Genomic DNA, 26,923 nt, shown 5'->3' on the forward strand with positions numbered 1-26,923 from the left:
TAGTATGGTATTTACTTATGCCAGGTCCTCAATAACTATTGGCCACAGTATGAGTGACTTTCCAAATGAACGAACTAGTCAAATTGACCCCAAAACCATTTCTGAAGAATGTAATATTAACAGAAAAAGAAGAGTTAATAATGATTTTAAACAAACAGTCATATTACAAATATATATATATATATTTGTGTCAAACCCAAGAATGAGCAATACTCAGGGGAAGTACTAATTAGATAAAGGCCACTGCGGTCCCAGAGGTGGGGAGATTGCCAGGAGAGCTACACCGTGCTGGAGGGAAGTGCTCATTCTAATTACAACTGGTGACCAGATGGTTATAGGCTATAGCACTGCAGTTAACAGTGCTGCTCCCCAAATATTGCCCTTTTCCGTATAATCCATGTGTATCTAGCTGCCATCTGCACATCAAGTAAACACGATGAGTCTGTGAACTTCATCCTCTGCTTCAATTAAGTTGTCATTAAATCCTCTGTGTTTTAGCTATGATAACGCTGATAAGAAACTCCCATAATGAGGACAAATAAGTAGATAGCCACAGGGCTATGACTGTCACAACAAGCTGCCTGGCTGAGCATGGGATTCAAGTTTCAAATGACAGAAAAAAGATGAGGCACTCCATTTTTATGGGTGCCTGAGCTTCGAGATATCAAGCAAAGGTTGGAGATCCTTACAAAAGAAATGACCTCCTTTGGATCTGTAGCTTTTTCAGGTCTCAGTAATGATGGAGGAAACGTTCTTTATTATTTTTTTTTCCCCTCAAGAGAAAGTTTGAATGACCTAGAGTTTAATCATTACAGCAAAATAATTTACTAGTCAAACACACTGTCAATGCCCTTGCTGTTTTATACTTTCTACTTTGAAGACTCTCTCCTATAATTCATTTTGCTTCCACTTTAATTCAGGGAGCATATGAGAGGCCCAGGCCACATTGGTATAAGACTCAACCCTGGATATGGGCACTACCCTATAGGAGCTCAGAGGAGCTGTTGGAAGGGACAGGCAATAAGATATCTCCTAAGGATGCTGAGAGAACATAGAGGAGAGACATCAGGATGGATGAGAGAAGGATGCAGGGGAGAGCACAGAGGAGTGATACCAGGATGAATGAAGAAGGAAGGCAAGGACAACACAGCTTGGTTTGGAAGAATGAAGAAAAGTTGACCAAATGCAGAGAGGAAGGGAAATGATGCTCAAATCTGAGTAGACAAACATGAGGAGGGCCAGAGGTGTGGGTTTCATGGGTGACTTAGGATGCCTGGAGCACAGGGGCAGGGAGGACTGGGAAAAGAGTGAAGCAGTGTTTTGTTCTTGGGCATCTGGAAGGTGGTAGAGAACTACATGTTCATGAAGTTGGGCTTGAGTTTTTGGCCCATTGGCATTTGACCTGAACATTCAAGCTTTATTCTAGTGACACCGCATCTCCAACATCATCTCCAAACTTGTCACAACTACCTATCTGACCCTAATAGATGGCAAACCAGATGTCTTTCACCCATATGCTGACCCAGGGTTTTCAAGATCCAAGTTTGGGGTTATCTTGACATAGGAGCCAGATTTTAACCACTGGGACAGGTTTAGCCTGTGATTTATGGCCTGTGCGCATGAGAGGTCCCTGCTGTTGACACTGTGGTGGTGGTGAATCAGCTGGTCGGCTGCTCAATCAATCAAGGAGCGTTTGGAGAGGGCAGGATGTTGTCCTGCTGATGCTGAGGAGGATAACAAAACATGACTCAGACTCTGACCTCCAGGAACTTGTAATCTCATTGGGGAGATGAGACTTCCAAGGATGAATTGTTAATGAATAGGACAAGGCAGTAAATAACAGGAACTGTACGAATGCTTCAAATAATGGATGTTACAGGGATTTCGAAGAAGGAAAAATCACTGTCCTCTGTTTTAGTCAAGGGCCTGCTGTTCTCATTTTCTGGTTTATTTCCCCTCTCCCTCCCTTCTTCCCTGCCTCCCTGCCTCCTTCCCTCCATTCCTTTCTTCTTCCTTCTTTTCTTCTTCTCTTCCCTCCCTCCCTTTTTTCCTTTCAATTTCCCTTCTTTCCTTCCCATCTTATATGTCTTGCTGTATTAGTTGATTGTGGTAGAAAGTTGAAAAATATATGCTCATTATCCCTACCACTGAAAAGAGCAGGCAATATGACTTCAACCAGGACTTGAGGGTAGATGATGGGATTTAGGTTGTGGGAGAACTAAGAGGGAAGCAGGCAGAGGAAGCAGTGCCTGGGAGTGGAAACAGCATTAAATTAAGCCTATTTACTTGGAGCATAATGAGTGCACTGGCCCAGGAGTAGAAAATGTGACTGGGAATAGTGACAAATAAGACTGAGAGGTTAGGTGGAGGCTTGGCTACAGAAGGTACAGGCTGCCATCCTATGGTGTTTGAGCTTCATTACCCTGGTTCCATGAGCCTTTGGAGGGACATTTCCAGAGAGGCCAATAATAAAGATGTCCTTCAGGTAGATCAACGTAGCAAGATTTCCTGGACCAGAAAGGGGGAAGAAGCTTGGAAAACACAGAAGCTATCATGAAAATTCCAAGCTATAATAATAAGGATAGAATAAAAGTCAGAGAAAGATGTGAACAAATGTGTGACTAGTCTACCTTTTGTCGAGAGTGGTTTAATAGATGGCTCATAGATGGTGTCCAAGAAAAATAGAATTAGACTTTGTATTGTAGTAGAATGGTATGTAGTCATTGTAATATGTTCTTTTATGATGGGATTGACATTTTAAGACTGCCTTATTCAATTATTTATATATTCCTCACTCGGCTCTCACAAAAACTGAAACTACCTTTGAACTTTTAGGAAAGGGTAGGTACAACAGGACATGGAAAAACAGCGGAGTTGGGTTTTCTGAGCCAGATAAAGGCTAGAGAGTTCCAAGTCAGCCTACGCCACCCTCTCTATTTCACAGATGAGGGAACCAGTTTAGAGAGATTAAGAAATCTGTCTGAGCATCTAGAAATTATAAGTGGCAGGGCCTTTAACAAAGGGTAACAGGTGGATAAAGGCATCGAGGAAATTCCTGGCAAGTTATTTCCAGGGTGTGACGTAGGATCTTCAGGGATGCTGGTCTAGCCTGGGCTTGGTCCCTCTGTGAGTGCAAGAGAGGCTGTGATGCCTGTGTGGGGTCGGGGCTGAGATCTACGGTCCTGGGAGACGCCCCGTTTCAAAATCCATTAGCACCTTGTATTCTAGACTATGATTTTGCCTTTTCTCCTGTTTTAATAACAACAAACAGAGACGCTGAGATAAGCTGAGCAGGAGGGTCACTTAGAAATGTGATTGTGGGCTTTCAGAAAGATTGACTTAGTAAGCTCTGCCACACCAAATCTTATTCCCCTAACCCTGCAGCCTTGAACGCCAACGCCGGGGTGGTTTTGTGCCATCCCCCCTCCCCCACCGCAGGGGACTTTTGGCAATGTCTGGAAACATTTTTGTTGCTAATTGAGCGCTGATAATATTCCTGCCATGCACAGGCTCAAGGCCAGCGATGCTGATAAACACCCTTCAAGTTCCCCAACAAAACACAATGGTCATTTATGGTCCAAAATGTCAAAAAGCCACTGCTGTAATCCCAAACCTTACTCTAACAAATAATAATAATAATAATAATAATAATAATTAGGACTTAGGGCTCAGGACAAGGACATTACTTACCCTCTCTGAGTCTCACCTTCATTAACTATCAATTGCAAATTGCTGGGAGTATGAAAAAAGTACGAAAAACACACATTATGTGCTCCATAATTGTGTTTTGTCAAGAACAATGAAATCGACCTAGTAACAATTAACTAAAATTCCAAGTTCAAATCTGAGTAGATATTTTGAGAAACAAAAGATGAATCTTACTTAAATACTTCCTAAAAGCCAGAAGATTCACTAAAGAACCGCACCAAAGTTTGAACTCTGTATTGTTAAAAAGCAAAGTTGCCTGGAGGCAATGTAAAATGGCACAGCCACCTTGGAAAAGAGTGTGGCAGGTCCTCAAAAGGGTAAACACAGAGTTACCAAATGACCCAACAATTCCACTTCTAGCCAAGAGAAATGAAAGCATATGCGCATGAAAAATCATGGACAATAACGTTCGTACAGGACTATTTATAATAACCAAAAAGTGGAAATAACCCGAATGCCTTCAACTCATGAATGGATAAATAAAATGTGATATGTCCATACAAAAGAATAGTATTTGGCCAAAGAATGAATGATACAGCAAGGATAAACCATTATAACTTTATGCTAAGTGAAAAGAGCCAGTTGCAAAAAAAGCACGCATTGTATGATTCCATTTCTATAAAATGTCTACAAGAGGCAAATCCATAGAGACAGAAAGTAAATTAGTGGTTGCCCGGGATGGGGCAGGACTGGGGGAAAACAACTGAGGAGGAAGGACTGATAGCTAAAGGTTTCAGGGCTTCTTTTGGGGGTGAAGAAAAAACTGTAAAGTTGTTGATGGGGATGAATATGCTAAAAACTATTGGCTTATAGATGAATTTTGTGGTAAGTGAATTGTGACTCAACAATGCTCTCATAAAATTATAAAAAAATAAAAAGCAAAATTGCATTAAGTAGCAGAAAATAAAACTTTTCAGAGGTACTTCGCCATCAAAGCAGTTCTGCAAGCAAGGCAGGACTGGCTTTGGAGGTGTGGGGGGCAAAGAGGCTCAGCCTGGGAGTCCCCAGCTAGGACAGCTAGTGCCTTTGAATTCTGGCTCTGCCTTTTGCTAGCCCTGTGATTCTGAGCAGGCTCTCCTACTTTCTCTTTTAGCATCTACTACACTAGGACAATGAACTTGACCTCAAGAGCTCTTGTGAGAATTAGGAATTCTATATCAAAATTGCTTGAAACTTTGCAGGTATTCAATAGAGCTTGCTTGTATTATTAGCTGTTTTTACAATTGGGCTGTGTTGAAGAAGTTCCTTTGCAAATCCAGCCGCAAGTATGGAAACTGTCAAGAAAATCTTTTAAGGCTTGGTTTGTTTCCTAGATAAGCACAGAGAGACCTATTTAGCTCTCCCTGAAGAGGACCTTTTATGCTAAGGTCCTTGCCTAAATTCTGGGACTTTAAGCAAGAAGCTGCATTAAGTGAGGAAGGCAGGAAGTGGGAAAAGGATGAAAAATGCTCCTCTTTTTCTCACCTTAAATAGCTTTTTAAAAGTGATTATAAAAGTTGTGTAGCTTCTTTGTATAAACATTGAAAATTCCAGAACTGTATATGAGAGAAACTCAAAATATCTGTGATGTTATCATTCCCTATCAACAAGTATTGGTATTTTCCAATATTTTGCCTGTTAATTTTTTAAAAACCTTCAATTTTGGAAAGCTTTCAAGCTTACAAAAATATCTTTGCAAAAATAATACAAACCCCATACAGGAAACGCCAATGTACCCCTAATTCCCAGATACACAGATGCACCAATTTTAACATTTTACCACATCTGCCATATCTGTCTATCTACCTATCTATCTTTCTATCTATCTATCTAGCTAGCTATCTATCTATCTATCTTCTAAACATTTAGAAGTAGGTTGTATAAATATGCTCCTTGAATCCTTAATAATCTATGCTCATTTCCTAACAAGGATATTATTTTATGTAAACACTTTACATTATCAAGTTCAAGAAATTTAACATGCATATAAAGCTTACAGTCTATATTCCAGTTTTTCCTATATTGCAATAATGTCCTTTTCAGCCTTTTCTCTTCCATCATTGGATCCCATCTTTGTGTTAATTTTTAAGAATTTTAGAATCATACCACGTATAATGTTTTGTAGGCAGAGTTTTTCACTTATCAGGATATTAGTAACATTCTCGGACATTGACTTTTAATAACTACACTGACTCCTATATTATGAATTCACTATATTTGGTTTAGATAAATTACTAATATTAGAGATATAGGAAGTTATAAATTCTTGCTCCTGTACATAACACAGGATGGACTCTCTTTGCCATAAGCCTTAGTGACTGACAGCTCTATTTTTATTTTAAGATTAATTCTTCAGAATAAAGTTCATGGAAAATGTGGTATGAACATTTTATGTTTTTTGATATATATATTGGCATATTGTCTTCCAGAAAGAATCGACAGGTATAGGTTGCCACCAGCAGTGTTGACAGTGATTAAAATCATTGCCAATGTGGGAAATTGGCCAATGTTATCAGACATCCCTTTAAAATTCAGAAAGTTTATTTTGTCTTCATCCAACACTCTTCCCAGAATCCAAATCCTACCTTTTTAGCCCAAATTATCCGGGAACTCAGTGCCCCACAGTGGCCCTACATCCCCTACTTTTCTACCCTCTGTGTCTTTCCTCATCAAGGTGTTCTTGGCCCCAAAGTTATCTCCTTTTCCATTCTTCCATTGAAAACAGCTATTCTTTCTTGGCTGTTTATCTCAGTGAGGTGTTGGGAAGCAAGGGACCTGATGGAATTGATTCTCCCTAATTTGTGAATGATTGATAACACTTCAACCTGTACTTTTAAATGAGAGTTCTTAAAAGCTAACCCTTAGAGAATCTCTAGGGATGTTATTTTGGGTCCATTAGCAGAATGAAGTAGACAACTGACAGAAGGTAGAGAGTGAATATTTCTGCAGGAGAATAAGCCAATTCATGACCTTGGAATCAAGTTCCTGGCTGGTTCTCCTAAGCTAGTTTGGTTCCCCAAGTTTCTTTTCTTCCTATCTGAAAGCTCTATTCAGTTCTCAATGCTGGCTCCACAATTGAATCCTTGGAGATCTTTTAAAATTCTAAGGTCCGAGGACATCCTCACCAGACTGATTTTTTTTGACCTTGAGTGGGACCCAGGGATTTGTATTCTTAGAGTTTGCTAGAAAGTTCCTTTGGATGATCAGCATCAAGAACCACTATTCTGATAATTCTCCTCTAAAGACCTAAGGCTTCACACAGGCTTCCACCGAAGGGATTGGAAGCCAAGTAGGAAAAAGATAAAACCAGAAGACAAAAATGAAGAAAGAAAAGAGGGAGGGAGAGAGAGAAGGCAGGAGGAAAGATATAGGGAAGGAAGGAAGATCCCAACCTTCATTAAGTGCTCACTTTAAAGATGGGAAGACACGAAGAGCCATGTGTAAACGGTTGGGCCCGCATAGTCCCAGTAAACTATTTTCTTCTAGGGGTTGGTTTTATCTATAAAATGACTGGATTATCAGTCTCTGATTAGAAAGGAGAGGTCCTGCCGTCTCCATATATACTTCGTTCCATTGTTGTAGCCCTGGAGCCTAGCGTGGTCTCTGGTCCTTTGGAAGGTACATAGACCCTGTATGTGGAACCAGTTACTTACTGACTCCTTTCCAGCCCAAACAGTCTATAGTTTGTCTGCAGATACAGCCTTCTATGTTATGCAGATGTATTCAAATGAGTATGTAAATGAAAGCAAAAAGAAGTGAAGCTCTGCATTTGGCTGTGCCCCCCAAATTCCCCTGACAGAAGTCTAATGTTCCTCTCCAGGAAACAGCAGACCGAGTCTTTACCTCATTAGCAGACTACCTGTGACTGGGACCCAAACCCTGGCCTTGTCAGAGGACAACTACCTTTGGGAGAAAGCCTGGCCACCATGCTGAGCTGCCTCAGGGTTCTCCCTTCCACCCCAGCAGACGTTCAAGTCTGCTGCAGGAGGGAGTGGCCTGTAAACACAGGCGATTTCTTTAGAGCTGGCTGTTATGAACAGATGGGGCACAGCTGCCCTGGTGGGGACTTAGCTGCGCTCTCAGTGGGTGGTGCCCATCTGGGGTTTCTCCATCCAGCAGGGGGTGTGGGTTCTTACAGCCTGAAGACCTTCATTCTGATTTCCAGCACTTTCCTCCCGGCTGGGTTTCTTAGGGACAGGCTCTGGTAGGCTCAACCAACTCTAGTCTACCATACCTCCAGAAATAGCTTTTACTCGATCCTTTATTCTCTATTTCTGCAGCTGCTGAACTTTAGTAGAGACCCTTATCACACTGGTGGTCTCTTGGGGCTTATGCAAACCCTCAGGTTAACCAGTTCTCCCAGCTGCCTTGACTCCTCCAACCTTCCATTATCTGCAGTCAGAGTGGTCTTTGAATATGGGCCTCCAGTAAGGCCATTTCCAAGATAGAGGTCCCTCAGGCTGCACCTGAGAACCACCTGAGGAGCTTTTGTGCAGATGTTCATCAGGCTGCACCTGACAGCCACCTGGGAAGGTTCTATGCAGATCCCCAGAGATTCTGATGGGACTTGTCTGGGCTGGCCCCATGCAAACAAATTTGAAAAGTGCTCAGCAGAATCATTTGCCCAAGGATATTACAGAAATGCCTTCATCAACTGGACTCTAAAGCCCCAGATCCTGGGGTAGTTTGAACCTCTTCTCCACCTGCCTTCCTCTGGTCCTTTCTTTCTCTCCCCTGTCCTGGGACTCTCTTTCCCTGGACGATGAACTTCCGCTAGTTTTACAAAACTCCCCTTACTGCCACCACCTCTTCTAGGAAGCTTTTTCTGGATGCTCACCTGGAGACAGTTCTTCTTTCGTCTCTACTCCCATACTCCACCCACAATCACAAGTGCTGGTGTTCTTGTTTGCTTGTTTCTCTGCCTGACCCACTGACCTGAACACAAGGGACAGTATTTTCATTCTCTTTGTGTTATCAATTAAAATTAAGGATTTTTTCTGCTCAATGCATTTCCATGACCAATTCCTGAGAAACTGGGTTTCAAAGGGAGAAAGAGTTTTGTTGCTAGCACGTAGCCACGAGGACAGATGGCCTAAGGGCCTAAAATCTGTCTCCTTGAGCTGCAGTAATTCTTCTAGTTTTATAGTATCCAAAGTCAGGCAGGTTTATGCTAAATGGGGTGGAGCTGGCTCAGGTTCCTTCATTAATAAACATTAAGGAGCTGTCTAGTGATCACTAAGACTTTAAAGTTGTAAAACAGGATGGAAGGGTACAAAAAGGGGGGTCAGTCAAAAGGCTTTTACAATCTCAACATATAAGTTATATAGTTTTACAGTCATTGTCAGAGATCAAGGCGTCTGGATTCTAGTTCAACAAGTTTCAGTAACTTTAACTAACTTTTGGCTAGTCTACACTATATTGTAAAGTAAAAAGGTATCTCTATAACGATTCAATAATCATAAACATTTGTTAAAGCCTTGGTTCCGACTGCATAGGTTTCTTCCATTTAACCATGAATGCCCCAGGATAGAACCTTCATTGTGGATATCCACACTCTTAAACCCAAGGACTGTTTTGTTCTTGATGAGGTTCTGTTTTAGCAAATGTTATTGCTTGCTTATGACGTGCCAGGAATGGTTCTACATACGCGATGTTCTTGACTGGCTTGAACCTCAGAAAAACCTGTAAGCACAATCGCTGTTCCAATTTTGCAGAGGGGGAACAGAGAGGCACTGAGAAGAAGGTGTGTAACAGGGCATTCTGCTGAGCGGAGCGGGGCATAGCTGTGCTCCTGTCACAGGCAGCGTTGGGACTGATTGGTTCATATGCTGGTCTCTCTCTGCAAGTACTTTGCAATGTCAGCCTCTTAATAGACAGGAAACTTTTATGAGGAAACCCCGTTGACCACTTTCCAACAGAGTTTCTTCAGTAAGGTATGTCAGCCGTGTAGGGTCTAAGAAAAGTAATTAGGATGAAAAGAGAAGTGAAGAACTAACGTTTAATAAGTGCACCCTGTACCTAGAAACCTTCCTGCCCTGATTTCATTTGATCTCTTTAAAAATGGTATGAAATAGGCATTCTTTTATTTACAGACGATATGATGAAAGTAGGTAACTTACCCAGTGTCTCATAACTAGTTACAGAAGATTTGAAATTGAACTAGCTGGGTAATGCTAAGCAACAGGAGACCACCTTCTCCAGGCAGGCCATTGGAATGGAATTGTCATCTATTTTGCCCTTTACAAAAAGGTTATTTTTAACTAGAAAAGGAAAATAAGCTATTTGCAGAAAAGTGCAACACAATTAAAATTACCTGTAACCCCACCACCCAGAGATAAAACCACTGGAAACATTCGTAGGTATTTTTTCCTGCTTTTTTTTTTTTTTCTCTGCAATTGTGTAGGCATTAAAAGATCAATTAATACATGACAAGCGTTTAGTATACAGAGTATGTACAATTTTACATCTTGCCCTGTTGTTTTTAAACAAAGAGAACATCTGTGGTTGAGTCCCTTACCAAAAAGGAAAGGAAAATCGAGCTAAGGGGTAAAGAGAGGAGGGGAGATGGCTTCTGGGTAGCAGCTGGGGGTGGACCGCTGTTTCCACTCTGAAAACGTGCACCGACCACAGCAAGCGGGAAGCGCATCCCTGCCCTGCTCTGCCAGCCTCCTGGAATCAATCACGCCTCTGCTTGCCCTTCCTGTTTCTTTGACAGGCAGCAGATTGAACGATGGCTTGTGGCATTCGGTTAGCATCAACGCCAGAAGGGACCGCATCACTCTCACTCTGGATAATGATGCAGCATCGCTAGCTCCGGACGCCACCCGGTTGCAGATTTATTCCGGAAATAGCTACTACTTTGGAGGTAACCCCCTGGCCCCCAGCCTTTGAGAGTGACAAGAAAGAAGGGAAGGTGAATGCCATGGGGAGATTTATTCCGCCATGATGATCCTAGCTTTGCCAAATAGGCCATTCTCCCAGCCCCTTCCCCCCACCTCATCCCACACACACAGAAACACATGCCCCCAGCCCAAAATAGTGAGACACAAACTCTCTCAGCTGTGCAAATATAAATTATCTAGGTCAGTGCTGAGGAAGAAAGGAATTTTAGCTATAAGAGTGTTACATAATGCATCCAAAGGAGCTTTATTTATTTTTTTTTTTTAATCCACACCAAGCTCCTTGATCACATTGGAAAGGAGAAGCTCAGCTGAAAACTTCAAGAGCATGTACCAGAGTCAGCAATACTTGCAAGAGGAGAAATCTAGATGGGAAGACACGAACCACCAACATGCTCGGCCATCTAGGCCACTCCCTTGCCACGTTGCTTGCTTTTTAATTCCCTCTCCCATTCTTACCCCACTCCAGGGGCCAGGAATTGGGGTAAACCAGAAGACCCATGTATGTGGAGCATCCATTAGAGACCCTGCCCACGCCCATTGATGTTAAGTAGATTTTTGGAAACTTTCCGATGATGAAAAACATAAGGACAAACTTAAGATCAGGAAAAGCAAATGATTAGTCATTTACTACTTTTTTATAGATACATATGCATTTTATTTAGTCTTTTCAAGGTACTTCTTTCATTAAAAATTAGTATCTCCTTTCTTAGGTGGCTGTTTGTATTTTAGAGACAGTCTTCTAAAGACTAATTAACCTCAATAGCTGTTTGACCTTGAATGATACACTCTTTATTCCTGAACATCATTATCTGGAACATAGGGACATAAAGCTTACCTTCAGATTCTCTGGAGGGTTAAGTGAAAGCAAGGTTTTTAAATGCCCGGGATAGTGCCTTCAACATAATAGGTGATCAGCAAACTATTGCCAGTTCTTGAAGAGACGGGCACGGGCTGGCGACCTGGATGTAGTTACCAATTATTTTCAAATTGAGACAGAGCAGAATTACTTTGCAAATTACACAGTACATAGAATTTACATATCACTTCTCTCATACCAACATGTGGTTATAGCTTTAAAGTACAGAGGGACATTGTGCAAAGGCAGTGTATGTCTTCATGGTTTGATTTTAGGGCCTTAAAAATGACGTCTGTCCTTCACCCCAAATCTTCCTCTACAAGTGTACAGATGAGTTCCTATAAGAAGGCAGCAGTGCACCTCCATTCTCTGTAAATACTTTTTGGGTCTTGCCTCATTTAATTCATGCAGCAAGTTGTGAAGTAGGCAACGTGAGGCACATTTCACCAAGCTTTCGCTGAGGCGGGATACTTTCCACCAAGATTCTATAGAGCTAGTAAGAAATGGAGCCAGAATTCACACTCAGATCTACGTTTTCTACTGGAATAAGCAAAACATGAAGGCAAACGTGACATGAAAGCTGTAGAAGAAGGGTCTTGGGCCCCAAAGATAAAACCTTAGAGATTATGCAATTTCGCATTATACGCAATAGTTTAGGGACACACAAAGAGAAAGCGATCTTGAATTTATTTCTGGGAATAATGAATTATTTTGAATAATTATCATAGCATCAGCATCTGAAATCATTTCAAGGCTAAATGATCCCTCTTTCCCAGCAGAATAAATGACCTTAGAGGTGGGCCTGGAGGGGTGCTGAGTTTAGGAGAGGCAGATTTATCGGTGCCTTGAACAGTGTTTAAACAATCGCCCCACACATAATCTGTAAACTTAAGGAAGGTGAAAAACGAGTTTCAGTAATAATAGTCAACTTACATAAATTCTCTCTACAATTTCAATTAGAAGTTGTAGCATCTCTCTTTATTTTATAGTATGCCTGTGAGCTGTTAACCAGCTGCCGTGCTTCAGCCCAGCAGTGACTGTCTATTAGAGATGGCTGAAATAATTCCCCATTATTTATGGGTTTTGCCATGTTTTCAAGCTCGTATTCCCATATGCTCTGAACCTATTAAAACCATCAGAAAGGGGTTTGTAAAGAGCACTGCTTTGTTTTATACCTGTCTTAATGAGAAGTTGATAAGCCTTGGTTGCAAGCTATGCTAAACCATTGCAATGCTTTGTTTTAAAAAGAGCACTCTTTAAAAGGTATGGCGTTAACCTTTCGCGTTTGCTATTACAGCCCTATAACTATGTGCATTTAAACTCTTAGTTCCCTTGAAGTCTGGATTTGCTTTGTACATCACTTCAAAATTCTAGCTGCGTTCCTATGTGTACCTTTCTCGGGAACTAAGCCTGTTAAAGCTAACAATTAACCAGACAATTACTCTGCTGCCATCCTTACCCAAAGCATAATTTCCTCTGAAAGTGTAATTGAGAATTGAATTGTGCATTTAGATGTGTGCTTCAAGACAGAACTGAAATATCCAAGTAGTTATAACATGCTGCTGCTTTGTGAGGAGTGAGGTACGGTATACAAAAGAATGGCAAATAGTTGACCAGTAAGGGGCAAAAAGGAACGAGATGTAGGTTATAGCTTTGGTATTCCATTGAACACACTTTGTCTTTTTTGGTACAGTGATTGAGTATGCCCTGCTTTGCACCCTTGTCTGAGAACGCTAGGATTTACAACAGAAGTACGTGCACCAATGTAAATGAAAAGCACCAAAAGGATTAGACCTCAAGGTCTCCCATCAATGGGTCGCCAAAGCAATGACTGATCATTTCAGGGCTCGTCTTCGTCTTTTTTCTCTGTCCCACAGGGTGCCCTGACAATTTCACCGCTCCCCAATGTTTAAATCCCATTAAGGCTTTCCAAGGCTGCATGAGGCTCATCTTTATTGATAACCAGCCCAAGGACCTCATTGCGGTTCAGCAAGGTTCCCTGGGGAACTTCAGCGATTTACACATTGATCTGTGTAGCATCAAAGACAGGTAATTATTGTCTCTTCTCCTCTGTTCTCTCACCCCCTTCCCATTCTCACTGTTCTAAATATGAGTTTCTTTAAGCAAAATTCTAGTCCACAGACATCAGTCGTATTAAACATAATTGAGTTGCTTAATGGAAAATATTTCTGAAAGGATTTCAGGCCCAGAGAAAAATGGTTTAAATAGTTGATTCTCTTCTCGTGTCGACTTGCGGTAAATGGGATATGCAAATTAAATCAAAATACAAATTTGTGATAGGATTAACATTTTATGCATAAACAACATTTGATTACTTGGAAGTTAGGAGTAGAGCAAAATGGAAGGAGGAATCAGTGTGCTCCTAAATTATTTCTTTCTTCACGGTGGTGGGTGTCGTTTCTGCCAATACAGATGGATGTGAATCTAAATGCCCCTGAGAATTCCACAGCAGAGACTGTGGCACTGAGGCAGGCACTAGCACAGAGTTCCTCCCCAGGGGTGGGAGTGGGGAGCTGCTCTTTGCTATTGGTACGCTCCCCCCAAAATGTGTCTTTGGCCCAGAGGAGGCCAGATACTGGCTAGAGCGAAACAGAATTTTTATTCTACATGCTAAGCTTTAGTCAAAGTTCAGTTTCTCTTCCATTTCTCTTAACATCTGACTCTTCTCTTGTTGAAAATCTGTAGATTCAAAGACACCTTCCCCGCTTGCAGAACACAAATGAGAATAGAGCCTTTTTCTTCAGGAAGGATTTCCGTTTTCTCAGTGTTCCTTCCCTAGCTCTTACCTTCTTCACTCTTCAATTCTGCTCACTCTAATGAAAATATCATTTATTGAGTGCATGAGAAGGTAGAAAATATGCCAAGGACTTTCCAATGTGTTGGTAACAAAGGGTCTTGCTCATGTTACAGAAGGGGAATAAATCAGTCATTACAATTAAGTGATATAAATAACCAAGAATTGTATCCTTCTCTGTGGGACTTCTTGCAGCAGCAGCTTAGTGTGGCCTCAGGAGAATGAGGTCAAGACGTTTTCCCAGCAGGTGATGCTGAACTGAATCTTAAAGAAAAGATGTGGGAGGGCTTGGCAAAGGCCAAGCATGGGGGGGTCAGTGTAGGGTGGTCTGGCAGGACATAACCTGTAAAAAGTCACAGATGTGAGAGAGAGCCTGGTTTTCTCTTCAAGAGACTTATCTTTCATTTTAAAATCTCTAATTTTGGGAGGTATTTTACAACTGATGGCGTGTAATCTTTTAATTGGTAGTATTTTTTCCATAGTGCACATAAAATAGTAGTATTTCATATCATTAATAATGCCTCAGATCCAATAAGATACGCCCAGTAGAGATGGTAGCTCCGCATGTGAATATGGCTAGAAAGGTGGGCCGGCACCAAGAAGAACTTGTGTGCCAGTGGAATTTAGCTTCATGCTCTAGATGAGCAATCAGGGAAAAGTGATCAGATTTGCCTGGTAGAAAGAGTACCCAGAAGGAAGGGAGAGCGATGGCTTGGAAGGGAGCCAGCACAGAGGAAGAGGGGAGATGGTCCCAGCCCAGGGGAGCAATGATGAGAAGTAGCTGGTGCCTGCTTTGAGCAGCACAGACATCAACTATGCTAATCTCAGAATGACCAATATAATTTGATGAAATGTTCTTTGCATGTTTTTCTGTTAATACTACTACACATGGGATCATCAACACATTACAGACTTCCCGGCTCTTCTGTTTCATTTTTTACTATTTGACCAGCTGGAAAAGTGGATAATGAAATGTGTGCTTCATTAAAATGTGCTAATTTAAAGACCTCAGGATAAAAGACACTACACTGGGTCATTGCCAGCCCCATTGTCTTTATTAATGTTGAGACGGGAAGCATCCGACTTCGTCAGCCAACACACACAGTCTTTTATAAGGCCTGTGGATCAACAGAGGGGACATTTATCAGTTGAGGTTTCTTATAACACCTTGATTCCTAATCAAGGCAGTACCCATTATTTTTGATTACATGAATGTCGTTGTCATCCATTCTGCAGCATTACTTTTGTGTAATTGTAGTCTGTATAATTGTATTACATACAGTTGTGTTTTGGTTAATTGTAAAATAAGGGATTATATTTACCAGACAGTGCCCCATAAGAAGGGAAAACTGGCAAAAAGCTTTGCTTGACTGATTATTTCCTGAACTTGTATTTGACATTTACTGGGGACTGACAGAGATTGGGAAGGCAGGTGGTTTAAAGTATTATTTTTGTGTGAACTTAATTTCAGGGCAAAGGCAAAGGCTCCACCTTCAAAGAACTCACTACTTGGGAGAGAAGAATCAGTCAGAGATTTCCCTTACTTGTGATAGTCTGGAATGCTAAGGAAGTCAGCCTGTGAATCTTCCCAAGTATCTTTTCCCTCCCACACCAATTCCCAACCCTTTCTCAGAAGCTGTGGAGACCCAGGCTTCCTCCTTCTCCTCTCAGTAGCTACCACACCCACAGCTCCTTTTTCTCCCCCAAAATTGCCACACCCAGTTGTGAAGTGGGAACCAGTGTTCCCAGCTTCCCTTCCTTAGGAGTTATTGTAGCAATAGCTGCTAAGACATGGGTAAACTGAAGTTGCCTGTGAATCTTCCCAAGTATCTTTTCCCTCCCACACCAATTCCCAACCCTTTCTCAGAAGCTGTGGAGACCCAGGCTTCCTCCTTCTCCTCTCAGTAGCTACCACACCCACAGCTCCTTTTTCTCCCCCAAAATTGCCACACCCAGTTGTGAAGTGGGAACCAGTGTTCCCAGCTTCCCTTCCTTAGGAGTTATTGTAGCAATAGCTGCTAAGACATGGGTAAACTGAAATAGAAAACATTTACATATTCCAAACTGTAAACAGCTTCATCCAATGGGAATCCTTTGATGTGGTGTATAGAGGTCCTGCCTAATGCTCCTCCTAAACACTTAAGTCTGACATCATCTTCAGCCAAGGCTAGGAGCAGACCTTCTCCTGTGAGGAACACCAAGTATTAATCACCAAGGAGCCCTACTGGCCAATTTGCATCTCATCTCAGTGATGGGAAAACTCATAAATCCTCTGTCCTCTGGGAAGAAAGGAGGTGGGATGACTGGCCTGGGAGCCCAAAGCTTCTGGTAGCAGGGGAAGTGTTTGACTTGATGATGTTTGATCTGCTGAACAGTCCAAGGATGGGATGAAGAGAAGTAGACAAACCTTGTATAACCTCCATTGTGATGAAAACAGAGTATTCCCCCAAATTTTGGGAATATATTGTTCAATATATTCCCAATATATCAATATTTCTTCTAAACCCCCAGATAAATTGTGTTGGCACTAACCCTTGTCTCTCAGCCTCATGTTCTCCACACTCCAAGCCTGTTCTTCATAAGCCATACCTATCTCTTCCACCACTGAACTTGAAGTAAACAAGTTGCAATATTCTAAACTATCATAGAATAAAGGCACCCTCAAAACATGCTCCATTTGGTAAGTAGCACTTTATCATAACTTCTGGGTCCAAGCTCATAGATAGGCATTGGATGACGAGTGAAAGAGTGAGACAGTCTCATATTAATACTTGAGAAGGATAGGCAGTGGAAGCCATGGAATACAGGAACCTTTATATCTTTACTTTATAAAAAGGGGAAAACTGGGATCCAGAGAAGTGACTCAAATTTTCAAAGATCACACAGGGTCAACTTTGCAGTCAAGAGTTGAACACTACCAATGTTCTCTTCTCTGTACCGTCTACTAAAAGGCACTTATCTCAAAACAGCTGTCATTCTGCGTGGCTCTGAACAGGTACCTACATCTTCTGGCCAGCAAGGTGATAAGCTTGTCAAGGATACAGAATATGTCCTATTTTTGTAACACTTAAGTTACAAAGCCATTTCATGTAAAGGAAGACTGTCAAACAGTGTACAACGGCAGGCAGAGGCTGAAGGGCAGCAGGTCCCCGTGGTCCAGGACACAAAGGGACCTTGTCTAGTCTTGAGGGGTTCAAAGCCCAGGACAGGAAGAAATGGATCACCAAGCGCTGAATTGAATGCAAGATGGGAGGCAAGGTGCAGAGGTTAACAGGGAGGAGAGAGTGGGATGCTGATGAAGGCACTGAAGTCATGCAGGGGAAATTCCTGAATCCAAGCCAGGCGGCAGCAGCAGACCAAAGAGATGAAAGGAGCAGAAACTTTAGCTCTGGAGTCTGAATTTAAATCCCAGCCGCACTGCTCATTCACTTGGTAAGTGTAGCAAGCTAGTGAACCTTTTTTTTACAAGTTTTTTTTTTTTTCATTTGCAAAACCAGGCTCATAAAACCTACCTTTGATTTGAGAGCTAAAGGAGTATGTGCTGCATGCTTAGCACCACGGCTAGGGTGGAGCAAGTGCTTAGGATGCGTAATTAAAGAGGTCCTTACAGGACCCTGAAAGGGCCAAACCTAAGAGTGAGTGCCTGCTTAGGATTTGAGTGTATTTGCCTCAAAGTTGCCAGGAGGACTTGTTCAAACAAAGATGGCTGGGTCCCACCCCCAGAGTTCCAGATTCTGTGGGGTGAGATCCCAGAGTTTGCATTTCTAACAGAATCCTGAGTGGTGGTGCTGCTGGTGCCACTGGTCTGGCCAAGGGGCCAACCTTGGAGAACCACTGTCCTCAAGCTCCCTGTCCTGGAGGCTACAGGAGAGCAGTGCATGGACTCTGCACAGAGACAGTGTAGGCCTGGAGGAGAGGGCTGCTTCCTGCCACCCTCAGCCCTCAGCAGCTGTCCTTCCAGCCCAGTCACACAAGGGTCTCCGAAAATGCCCATCAGCTCTGACTCAATGTCTCTCTTTCCAAAGGGGTGTTGAAATCAGTCTAAAGGACACAGTAGATAGAGAGAATTCCATCAGCCTCAGGCTTTCCCTGTCTTTGCCACTCATTTCCCTGATTCCATTACAAACAAAACCTGTATGCACATTTGAAAAAGAGAGAAAAAAAAGGTCAGATCTACAGGCTTGCCTGGGAGAAGAGAGGATTTGGTTGGAGGGGAATGGTCTTAGGAGAGTTACAAATGCCACCCAACCTAATTGCCTTTTTAATTTTGAGGGTAGTTCACTTGTGGCCCCCCGGAAAGCACCAGTTTGATATCCTCTTCTGTGCAAGGCATCACTCGGTAGGGGTGCAGGGGGATGATTAGGGTGCTGTTACAATGGGAGTGTCTCCACACACCAAAAAACATTGTCTACAAACATTCAAGATGACTGATAGAGATAGATTTTGTCTGCTTTTCTGGTCCCTGGCTAAGGGTTTCAATGGTTAGATGCCAGTCCTAGGGGGGCCTCCTTCCTAGGGTGATGCTATGGGGTAGGGCCCTCGGAGGTCCACCAGCTCTGGCTTTGCACAGGAGAAAATGGAGTTAGAAGGTGGCTAAGCAGGGAGGAAACCTGGAAGTGGGAGGTTTGCTCCTGGGGTCTATGCCATTACATCCCATGGAGACTTTTTGCTCTAATCCTTTCTAAGATTAAACAATTTAGATGTTGTAATGAGTGAATCCCATGAGGAACATTGCTTTAAATTTCTTACTGTCAAATAGCATGAAATGTAGCTTCTCCCCCTATAACCACTTCCCTTTCAACCAACATGCCATCTTTTAAGAGAAGTTAAGTCTCTGGTCAAGATCCTTATCTTCTCAGTTCTGGGTTTGGAGTACTGTAAACATTGAGAGTGGGAAAGCATTATGTTGGATAATCTCCCATAAACACACTCGGGCTAAAACCCACCCTGTGTGTGGGAGTTTGTTAAAAACAGAGAGTAATATAAAAAGATTACATTGCAGGGTAATGCATATGTTTTAGTTCTTCTCTAAAACAGAAAGCCTTCACATGGGGTGCCAGAAAAGCCATCATAAGGGCAGTGCCCACACAATCTGAGCTTCTAACTCTAAAGTGAGAAATGTTACAATATGGTATGTTCTTCTCCCTTAACTCATGGGATGGGGCCAAATCAAAACAAGATCTCTTCTGTTTTTTTATTTATCACTTTGGGTTCCATTTTATGGAACAAATGGAAAGATTACATTTTATGTAATAGTTACAGAGCAAGCATTTTCTAAATAATAATTCATTTAGTTCTCAACAGTCCTGTACAGTCCATGGGTCCTGATCTCAGCGTGAGACCTGGACCAGTTCTGGACCCAGCAACTTTTTAGAAATGCAAATGCTCAGCCCCAAACCAGACCTGCTGAATGAGAAATGGGGGTGGGGGTGGGGGTCAATCAATTTGAGTTTTAATAAGTCCTCCACGCTAGTCTGATGAAAGCTCACACTTGAGAACCATTTAACTGATATGTATTTTAGCAAGTTTAGGTAAGTTGCCCAAGATCATGTGTTTAATATTTGGTGGAACCAGGACTGAAACCCAGATATATCTTCTGTGCAATTTTAATACTCATGACAACCTGTGAAATTGGTAACATCATGAACTTCATTTTACAGTAATTAAATTGAAGTACAGAGATACTGAGTAACATATGCAAGGTCACATAGCTTGGCCACAAACCATGTTGTTTTAAGAGATTGGTGCTGTCATAGCACTGCACTTCTGTAGTACCGAGGTGTTTCAAATTAGTTCAGTTGGATTTTAAATTTGGACTTGGGTGGAGGAAGTCAAGTGCAGCACAACGGGAAACCGTTTCATAGGTTTCCCATGGGAGTCAAGGATTGCTTACTTGAAAACACACACACAAAGGTGAAGGCACCGGGGATCAGAGGGTGGTGGGAATGGTGAACCTACCACTGGGAACCAGCTCTGGGTGCTGGCTGAGGTGTGTGGGTGGGGGCCACAGAAGCAGGTTGGAGCCCTGGGTGTTTACATCCGGTGCTGGAAAGCTGCTTATTGCCTAAGTCCAAGGTCAGTGTGGAAGCAAGTGGTTGTGCTGGAGTGAAATGGATCCTGGGTATCACACAAAGTTTTAATAATTATGGGAGAAGGCACCCCACATTCTTCAGCAGGGCAATGAAATAGACAAAAAAGAGGGGATAGAGGCTTAATGAATGGAGCTTCTTGGGTACTCCAGGGTGAGGTCAGGTGCACAGCTCTGGTTTACTACCTACAGTGAGTGACCAGAGCATTCAAGGGCAGACCTTGACCATGGGCACAGCCTCCACCAAGAACTCCAGTGTCATCTCTTTCTTTGGGTTGAGGCAGGAAAAGAGGTGCCACGGAACTCTCCTGAAACTAGTCTTGAGGAGGTAGATTTTGAGCTGATGGTGAGAGCCTTCCATCTGAAGCTACACAGAAAGTGTAGGTCTGTGTTTGTGTGCTTTATAAATGAGGGCTTCTTACCACCACCCATCTAATGGGATGTCAGTAAGGAAGCGAGGCTTCTGAGGAATAGAAAACCCAGATTTTATCTGACTAAGTGACCTTGATTGAGTGTGTCTGTGTGCTGTTACCAACTGCTTGTCTCTCCAAGCACCTGTTTTCACAAGAAAAGTGCATCATTATCTTGATGAAATGGTCCTTCCCTACGTGTGCTTGCAGTAGGGAGAAAAGGCAGCTTTGATTCCTGGCAAGCAAAGAGGGACATCAAAGACAAGGGTGACACTTCTTTCTGGCATGTCAGGGGATGGTGAGAATGTGCCCCCAGCAAAAGGTAACCCCAAATACTCATGCTGAAAGCAAAGCCAAACCAGCAAGCACTTCCACAGATGAGGGATTCATTCAAGAGCTAGACTTAGGAGTCTAGATGAGACCAGCCCTTCCAGACAGCAGTAAGAAAGTGTCTTTCAAAATCAGTAGATTCTTGGATCCTCCTTCCTGGATTTACTGATTTTCCTGAATTGATCAGCTTAGAAATTCAGACACTTTGGATGACATGGAAGAAAATGTAGATTTTGATCTGGCTGGAAATGCTATGAAAAGGTTATTTTTGAATCTCAAGTCACTTTTGTGAAGCAGTGCATATATTTAATGGTGCAAAAATAAGAAGAAAGAGATTTTTTCCTTATTGCTCCCTTTTTACAATCATTAGTTCAAGAAAGGTCATTGAGAGCCCTGCTAAGAGGCTTCTCTAAACCCTGGGAAGAGTTGCACATTCTCTGAAGAGTGCTTCTGCATGCACAGCCAGTGACACCTGCTCACGGTCCTCATCTAAATTGATGTCCACTCATCGGGTCCCTGAGGCAAAGGATCTGTGGCTTTCCAACACTTTTTTTTTTCCTGGCCCAAATGCATGCATTGGTGGTCATTTGTATGTACCACTATTGGACATAGTTGGGAGAAGAAAGGAGGAGGAGTTTAATATGTTTGAGTTGGAGTAAAAACATGTCTGACTTGCAAACAATTTTCTTACATGTGTCCTCAGTGAACGATATGTTTAAAATGAGCTCCCATGGTATTTTTATCTGCAATTAAACGGTCTCACGGGTAACCATAGAGCCTGAATAAGGCTTCCTGCTTTTATTATGACCTCTCTTTATGGATCCCACACATCTTCCCTGGATTACAGACACGGTCAACATCATCTACACAATTCACTTTAACTCTCACAGTGCCCCCAAAGGGAGGATTGGCGCTCCTGGTAGACAGATGAATAGAAGGTGACTAGTGTAAATGTAATGCCTGTCCCGAAACAGAATCAAGCTTGGGATTCTGAACATGTGCCCTTTATATTTTAGCTAATTTTGGTACAGCAAGTCACTCTCAATATCTCAGCTCCCTTGGTTCTCAGACAGGGATAATGAATGGGTTTTGAAAGAGGTAATTGAACAAAACCAAGGTGTTATTACTACGGCTTCCCTCTTGGAGTTTTGGGAAGAATTGAGTGAGTTTGGGAAGATGGATGTATTTAAAGTGAAAAACCTAGAGACACGGAAATGGATGGATCGTTATGTATTTCAGCAAGCCAGGCTTTCAGAAAACCTATACCCAGACTAGAAAGGATGACACTTTTCCAAAAATTTTTTCTGCATACATAACCTATATTATTTTCTGGACAAATGATTAATGTGCTCCCTTGGTTCCAGTTACAGATTTGAAATCTCCCCTCCAGGTATAGTTTCATCATAAAAAGATAGTTTTGACATGATTTATTAGATAAATGGAGGATCTCCTCTCCTAACATTGGAATATGCTGTAAACTAAGCAATAGACCACTCAACCCTTGGAAGGTGCAAAGGGAAACAAACAGACCTGAAATGGACAGTACTTTGAGAGAACTATTAACCTTATTACACAAAGTTTTCTTATCACTTGCTACCAAGTTTATTGCCAAGTATCAAAATAATCCAATTATGGTTCTTAAGCAACTCTGGATAACTTTGAGATTTATAGAACCCCACACTCTGACTTGAGAATCTTATGCATTAACCTCAGTGTTTATTTCTGCAAATAAGTGTTTATATTTTCACACACTCAATACCCACATCATGACAACATCCAGCGATTCCCTATATCTACTCCTAATTCCAACTTGCTAAGAGACTCCCCCTGTTCTGCTCATCTTTCTTTGCAACCCAGTTATTCAATCAGAAAGTCTTTTCTGAGTCCATACTACTTGCCAGGTGCATTTCCTTGCCCTGGGGATTCAAGAATGAACAAGACAGGGAATCTCTGATCTTAGAAAGCATGCTTTTTGTTTTCCAAATCTCCTGCCCTGGCTTTCCTTGTGTTCTTGGACCAAGGACCATTTCTTTGCTATTATGGACCATGACTCATTTATGTCTCATCTTAGAACATCCCCACTGTGCCAGGCTGGTGGGACCAAAGGGTACAGTGGGGTGTTGGACAGAGTAGACCTCCCTGACTCCATCTCCATGGAGAGACAAAAACTTTAACTGAATGATCATGGACATAAGTTCCTATGTTCCCAAATATGATGAGTGGCATGAAGGAAATAAATGGACCACTAGGAGGAAGTGAGAGGGGAATGATAAGTTTACACTAAGGATAGGGACAAAGGGGCAGGAAAGGGAGGTTTGGACCTGATGATCCTTAGCTTCTGCAAATGTAGTTGTCCAGAGGTCAATGCAATACTTTATCAGCAAGTCTTTCAGAGGTTTGCATTATCTAATGACTACGAATAAGCTCTGGCTGCTGATGCCAATCTGAACATTCTGCTCAAGTATTCTCTGCTGAAATCACTGTTTTGCTGTGGGGTCTAAGGGGCTAAGAAGTACAGAATCCTTTTTAATTGGAGTTTTATATGAAAACAAATTCCTTGCATATTCCAGATCACGGTTGTGCTGGGATTCCTCTGCCTATCACTCTCCTCAGCCACCACAACTAAAGGGTTGACCTTCTAGTAATCTGTTCCTAAGAGCATTTGGAATACATCTACACGCAGGGAGAAAACACAGGTCTGCCTACCCATAAACAGCAGCGTCAGTGAGAAATGATATTTCAGCTGGCAGTTTGGTAAAGCCTGAGAATCTGGAAGTGACAAGAGGAATATGCATCTTAAAGGTCATTCCAATTACCATGCTTACTCACCCCAAACTGCAACTCTGGAGTTTATGTGAGAAATCCCACACCCTGAGGGACAAATGAGAGAACATGTAGTTGACTGGGACTGGAGCAAATCGTAAGGAGAGTAATACGGATTACTATTGCTTTCAGTGCCATTAAATAATTCTTCAACATCTGAGACCTCTGAGGAGGCGAGGAAAGCCAAGCATCAGCAGAGAGGAAGGCATAGCCTCCCAAGTGTAAAAACCTATGATTCTGTGATGTATTTTCCTTGAATCCACATTTTGCAAAATCATATGGGGACTCACAAGAAGAGGCCGCAAGGACGTGCTGCTGACTGGATTAAAATTTCCTTTTTCAACCAATTCATGGTCCCCATCAGAGTGAATTCATAGCACAACCTTTCCTGATAGAGTTATCCTGACTACATACACTCTTTATATTGTTAGATAAAATAGCTGAGAACTAGTCCCTCTGTGAGGCTTTGCCCCACACCTCTCTCTCACCAAAATGCATAGTTCATGACAACACTAGCAGTTCTGAACTTCAGATTCTACACATGAATTTCACATGCCTTCCAGGATAGGATGGAGCCCACAACAACAAACAAAGAATCCAATCCTCCAGCGCACCTTTTGAGGTTCCGCATGACCAGCACTCTACCTTCCTAGTACCTTTCACTCCAGTTATATTTATTCACATTCATGCTGTATGAATTTACTGATCATCTACAGGCCTTGTGTAAAGCCGAGGAATGACAGAGAGTGAAGGCAGATATGAAGATGTAAAGAAACCCATGAGCAGGCAAGCTAGATAAAAAAAAACAACAGATATTTAAGTGGGGAAGTTCACTGCAGGCAAGCAGAGATGAGAGAGGCATGCTAAGAGCATTCCAGCAGTAGACTACTTGTTAGAGAGCCACTGCCTCATAGCAACCAGCCCCATTGGCCTTTGGGTACCTGCTGCAGCTGCAATTTCACTTCCCAGTTCTTTGTGCCCCCATTCTGTCCTTCTTTCAAAGTCTAGCTGGAATCCTGCCTCCTCTCTGAGGTCTGTGTGACTGTCCCTGATGTTCTCATTGATCTTTTCTGATTGGAATGTCTTCGGCACGTTCCATCCTTGTTCCACTTAACTCGCAACCATGATTGTTATTTGCTTTATAGCTCCACTTTGCCTTTCCAGAGAAAGCTATTGAACTCTACTGATGCATTCTGCTGGGAGCACGTGCTTACTAATGATTTGTCGAATAATTCGAACCCTTTGAACCTTAACAGCATTTGGTATCAGCAGCTGAAGATGAACTTCATGTGGCGCTTATGAAATTCAACATGAGTCTTGGAGATGGATGCAGTACTGCCTCAAGATAAGAAACGAATGTGATCATCTTTCCTATCTTTGCAATTCTAAAATACAAACAAACAAACAAAAAACCTCTGGAGATTGCTGTCCAAGACTTGACAGTTAAAGTCCTTTACCTCTTTCTCATCTTGAAAACTTCCTGATGTGATTCACGCCAAATATCATTCTATTTAACTAGCAAGAGTGCCTAATAAAAGGAACGCCTGTGCCAGCTGTCATCGCTCACGTGGCGTTAAGTGCTCCTTCTGTAAGCACTAGCTAGCAAGAGTATTTTTGTTTAGCAAGGCTATCATAAAATTAGACAAGCAAACCATAGCGATGTATTTGAGCAATGTAGTCTATAAATAATACAGTGGAAGGAAGCATGCAAACACATTATCCTTATTACAATCTTGCGCTTTAAGAACAAAAAGGAGGGGGTTAGCTCTGTAATAGAAGTGAAGTGTGAATAGAAGGCAGCTCTAGAGAAACGTACAAAGTGCCTTTGGTGATTGTTAAAGGAGGTCAGCATTTTCCTGGTAGTAGGTTCTGGGGAGAGCTCCTTCTGGCTTCAGAGTTCCTGTAATACAGCTCATAGATGCAGATCTGAGAAGGCTTGTATACATACATGTTTACCTGTTAGGCATGGAACCAAGAATTTGCTAATGAGGGCACCATAGTGTCTTTATCCTTGTCAGCTAATTATCTGAAAGTGAAGTTATTGAAGAAGAATAAAGGTTTCACATAAGTTGGCAGTAGAAGTATTGGGGCCATATACAATCTGTACTCTGATATTGTCCCTTCTTTTTCCAGCCCCTATTTTTCAAAAGTGCCCATCAGAGGTTTAAACAATATTGCTATTATTTGATTGGCTGTGTTGAACTCTCTAATATCTGCTAATCTTGAAAGCTGCTTTCAGCTTTTGCCAAATGCCATCTAAGGCCTCTTTGTAAATAATACAATTTGCAAAAATCATCAAGAAGATGTACTTTATTCCCCTTCATGATTCCCCCTTTAATTGTTTCTACACTGAACTCTTAACTCAAGTTGCCTAAATTTAGCAGAATTCCTTGATGGGACAGACTGATGCCATGCTAGGACTTCCCTCTATGAATTATCTTGTTCAGCTACAGAGAGCTGTATTAAAATGTTTAAAAATAGAACCTTCTCATTTTATAAAGGAGGGAATTGAGGTTCATGGATATTATGGGATTTGCCCAAGATTATAGAGTTAGCAGGTGTTTTTCATTAGAAATAAATGGGTCCTTACAAAAGTTGGAAATAAAAGTTATAATAACATTGCCCTTTGAAAGTTAAGCTTAACATTTAATTAGTCCTAAAGGATCATCTTGAAGATACTGGATCGCATCCAAGCAAGCAAAGCTAGATCGTGTCTGATGAATACTAACATTTTTTTCTTAGTACCATATAAACAGTCTAACATTTCCCCTTTTAACACATAATGCTATCATTTTTTAAAGAAAAATATCTCAAATAAATTTGGTTGTTGCAAAAAATGGATCATAAATTAGGAAAATAAAGAAGATAAACTTATTGTAGCTGAAGAACTAAATTAGGACCTCGTTAACCTCACACATTTAAAAAAAACTCCCATTTTGGGGGGTGTGGTTTCTATTGATCAATTCAAAGTTAAACTGCTAACTAATGATACGTTTTCAGCAAATATAGCCT

The 26,923-nt window shown here is 41.9% G+C and overlaps 1 protein-coding gene across 1 annotated transcript in view; it reads left to right on the forward strand.

The window, feature by feature from the left end:
- CNTNAP5 (contactin associated protein family member 5) overlaps nucleotides 1-26,923 on the forward strand; it is an 810,000-nt gene that overhangs the window by 431,434 nt on the left and 351,643 nt on the right. Inside the window, exons 9-10 of the mRNA XM_058301170.2 lie at nucleotides 10,403-10,552; nucleotides 13,323-13,494. Of these exons, the coding sequence (XP_058157153.1) occupies nucleotides 10,403-10,552; nucleotides 13,323-13,494 (322 nt within the window). The remainder of the gene's footprint in view (nucleotides 1-10,402; nucleotides 10,553-13,322; nucleotides 13,495-26,923) is intronic.

This window comes from Dasypus novemcinctus, chromosome 7 (genome assembly GCF_030445035.2).
Source record: "Dasypus novemcinctus isolate mDasNov1 chromosome 7, mDasNov1.1.hap2, whole genome shotgun sequence".
Lineage (NCBI taxonomy): Eukaryota > Metazoa > Chordata > Mammalia > Cingulata > Dasypodidae > Dasypus > Dasypus novemcinctus.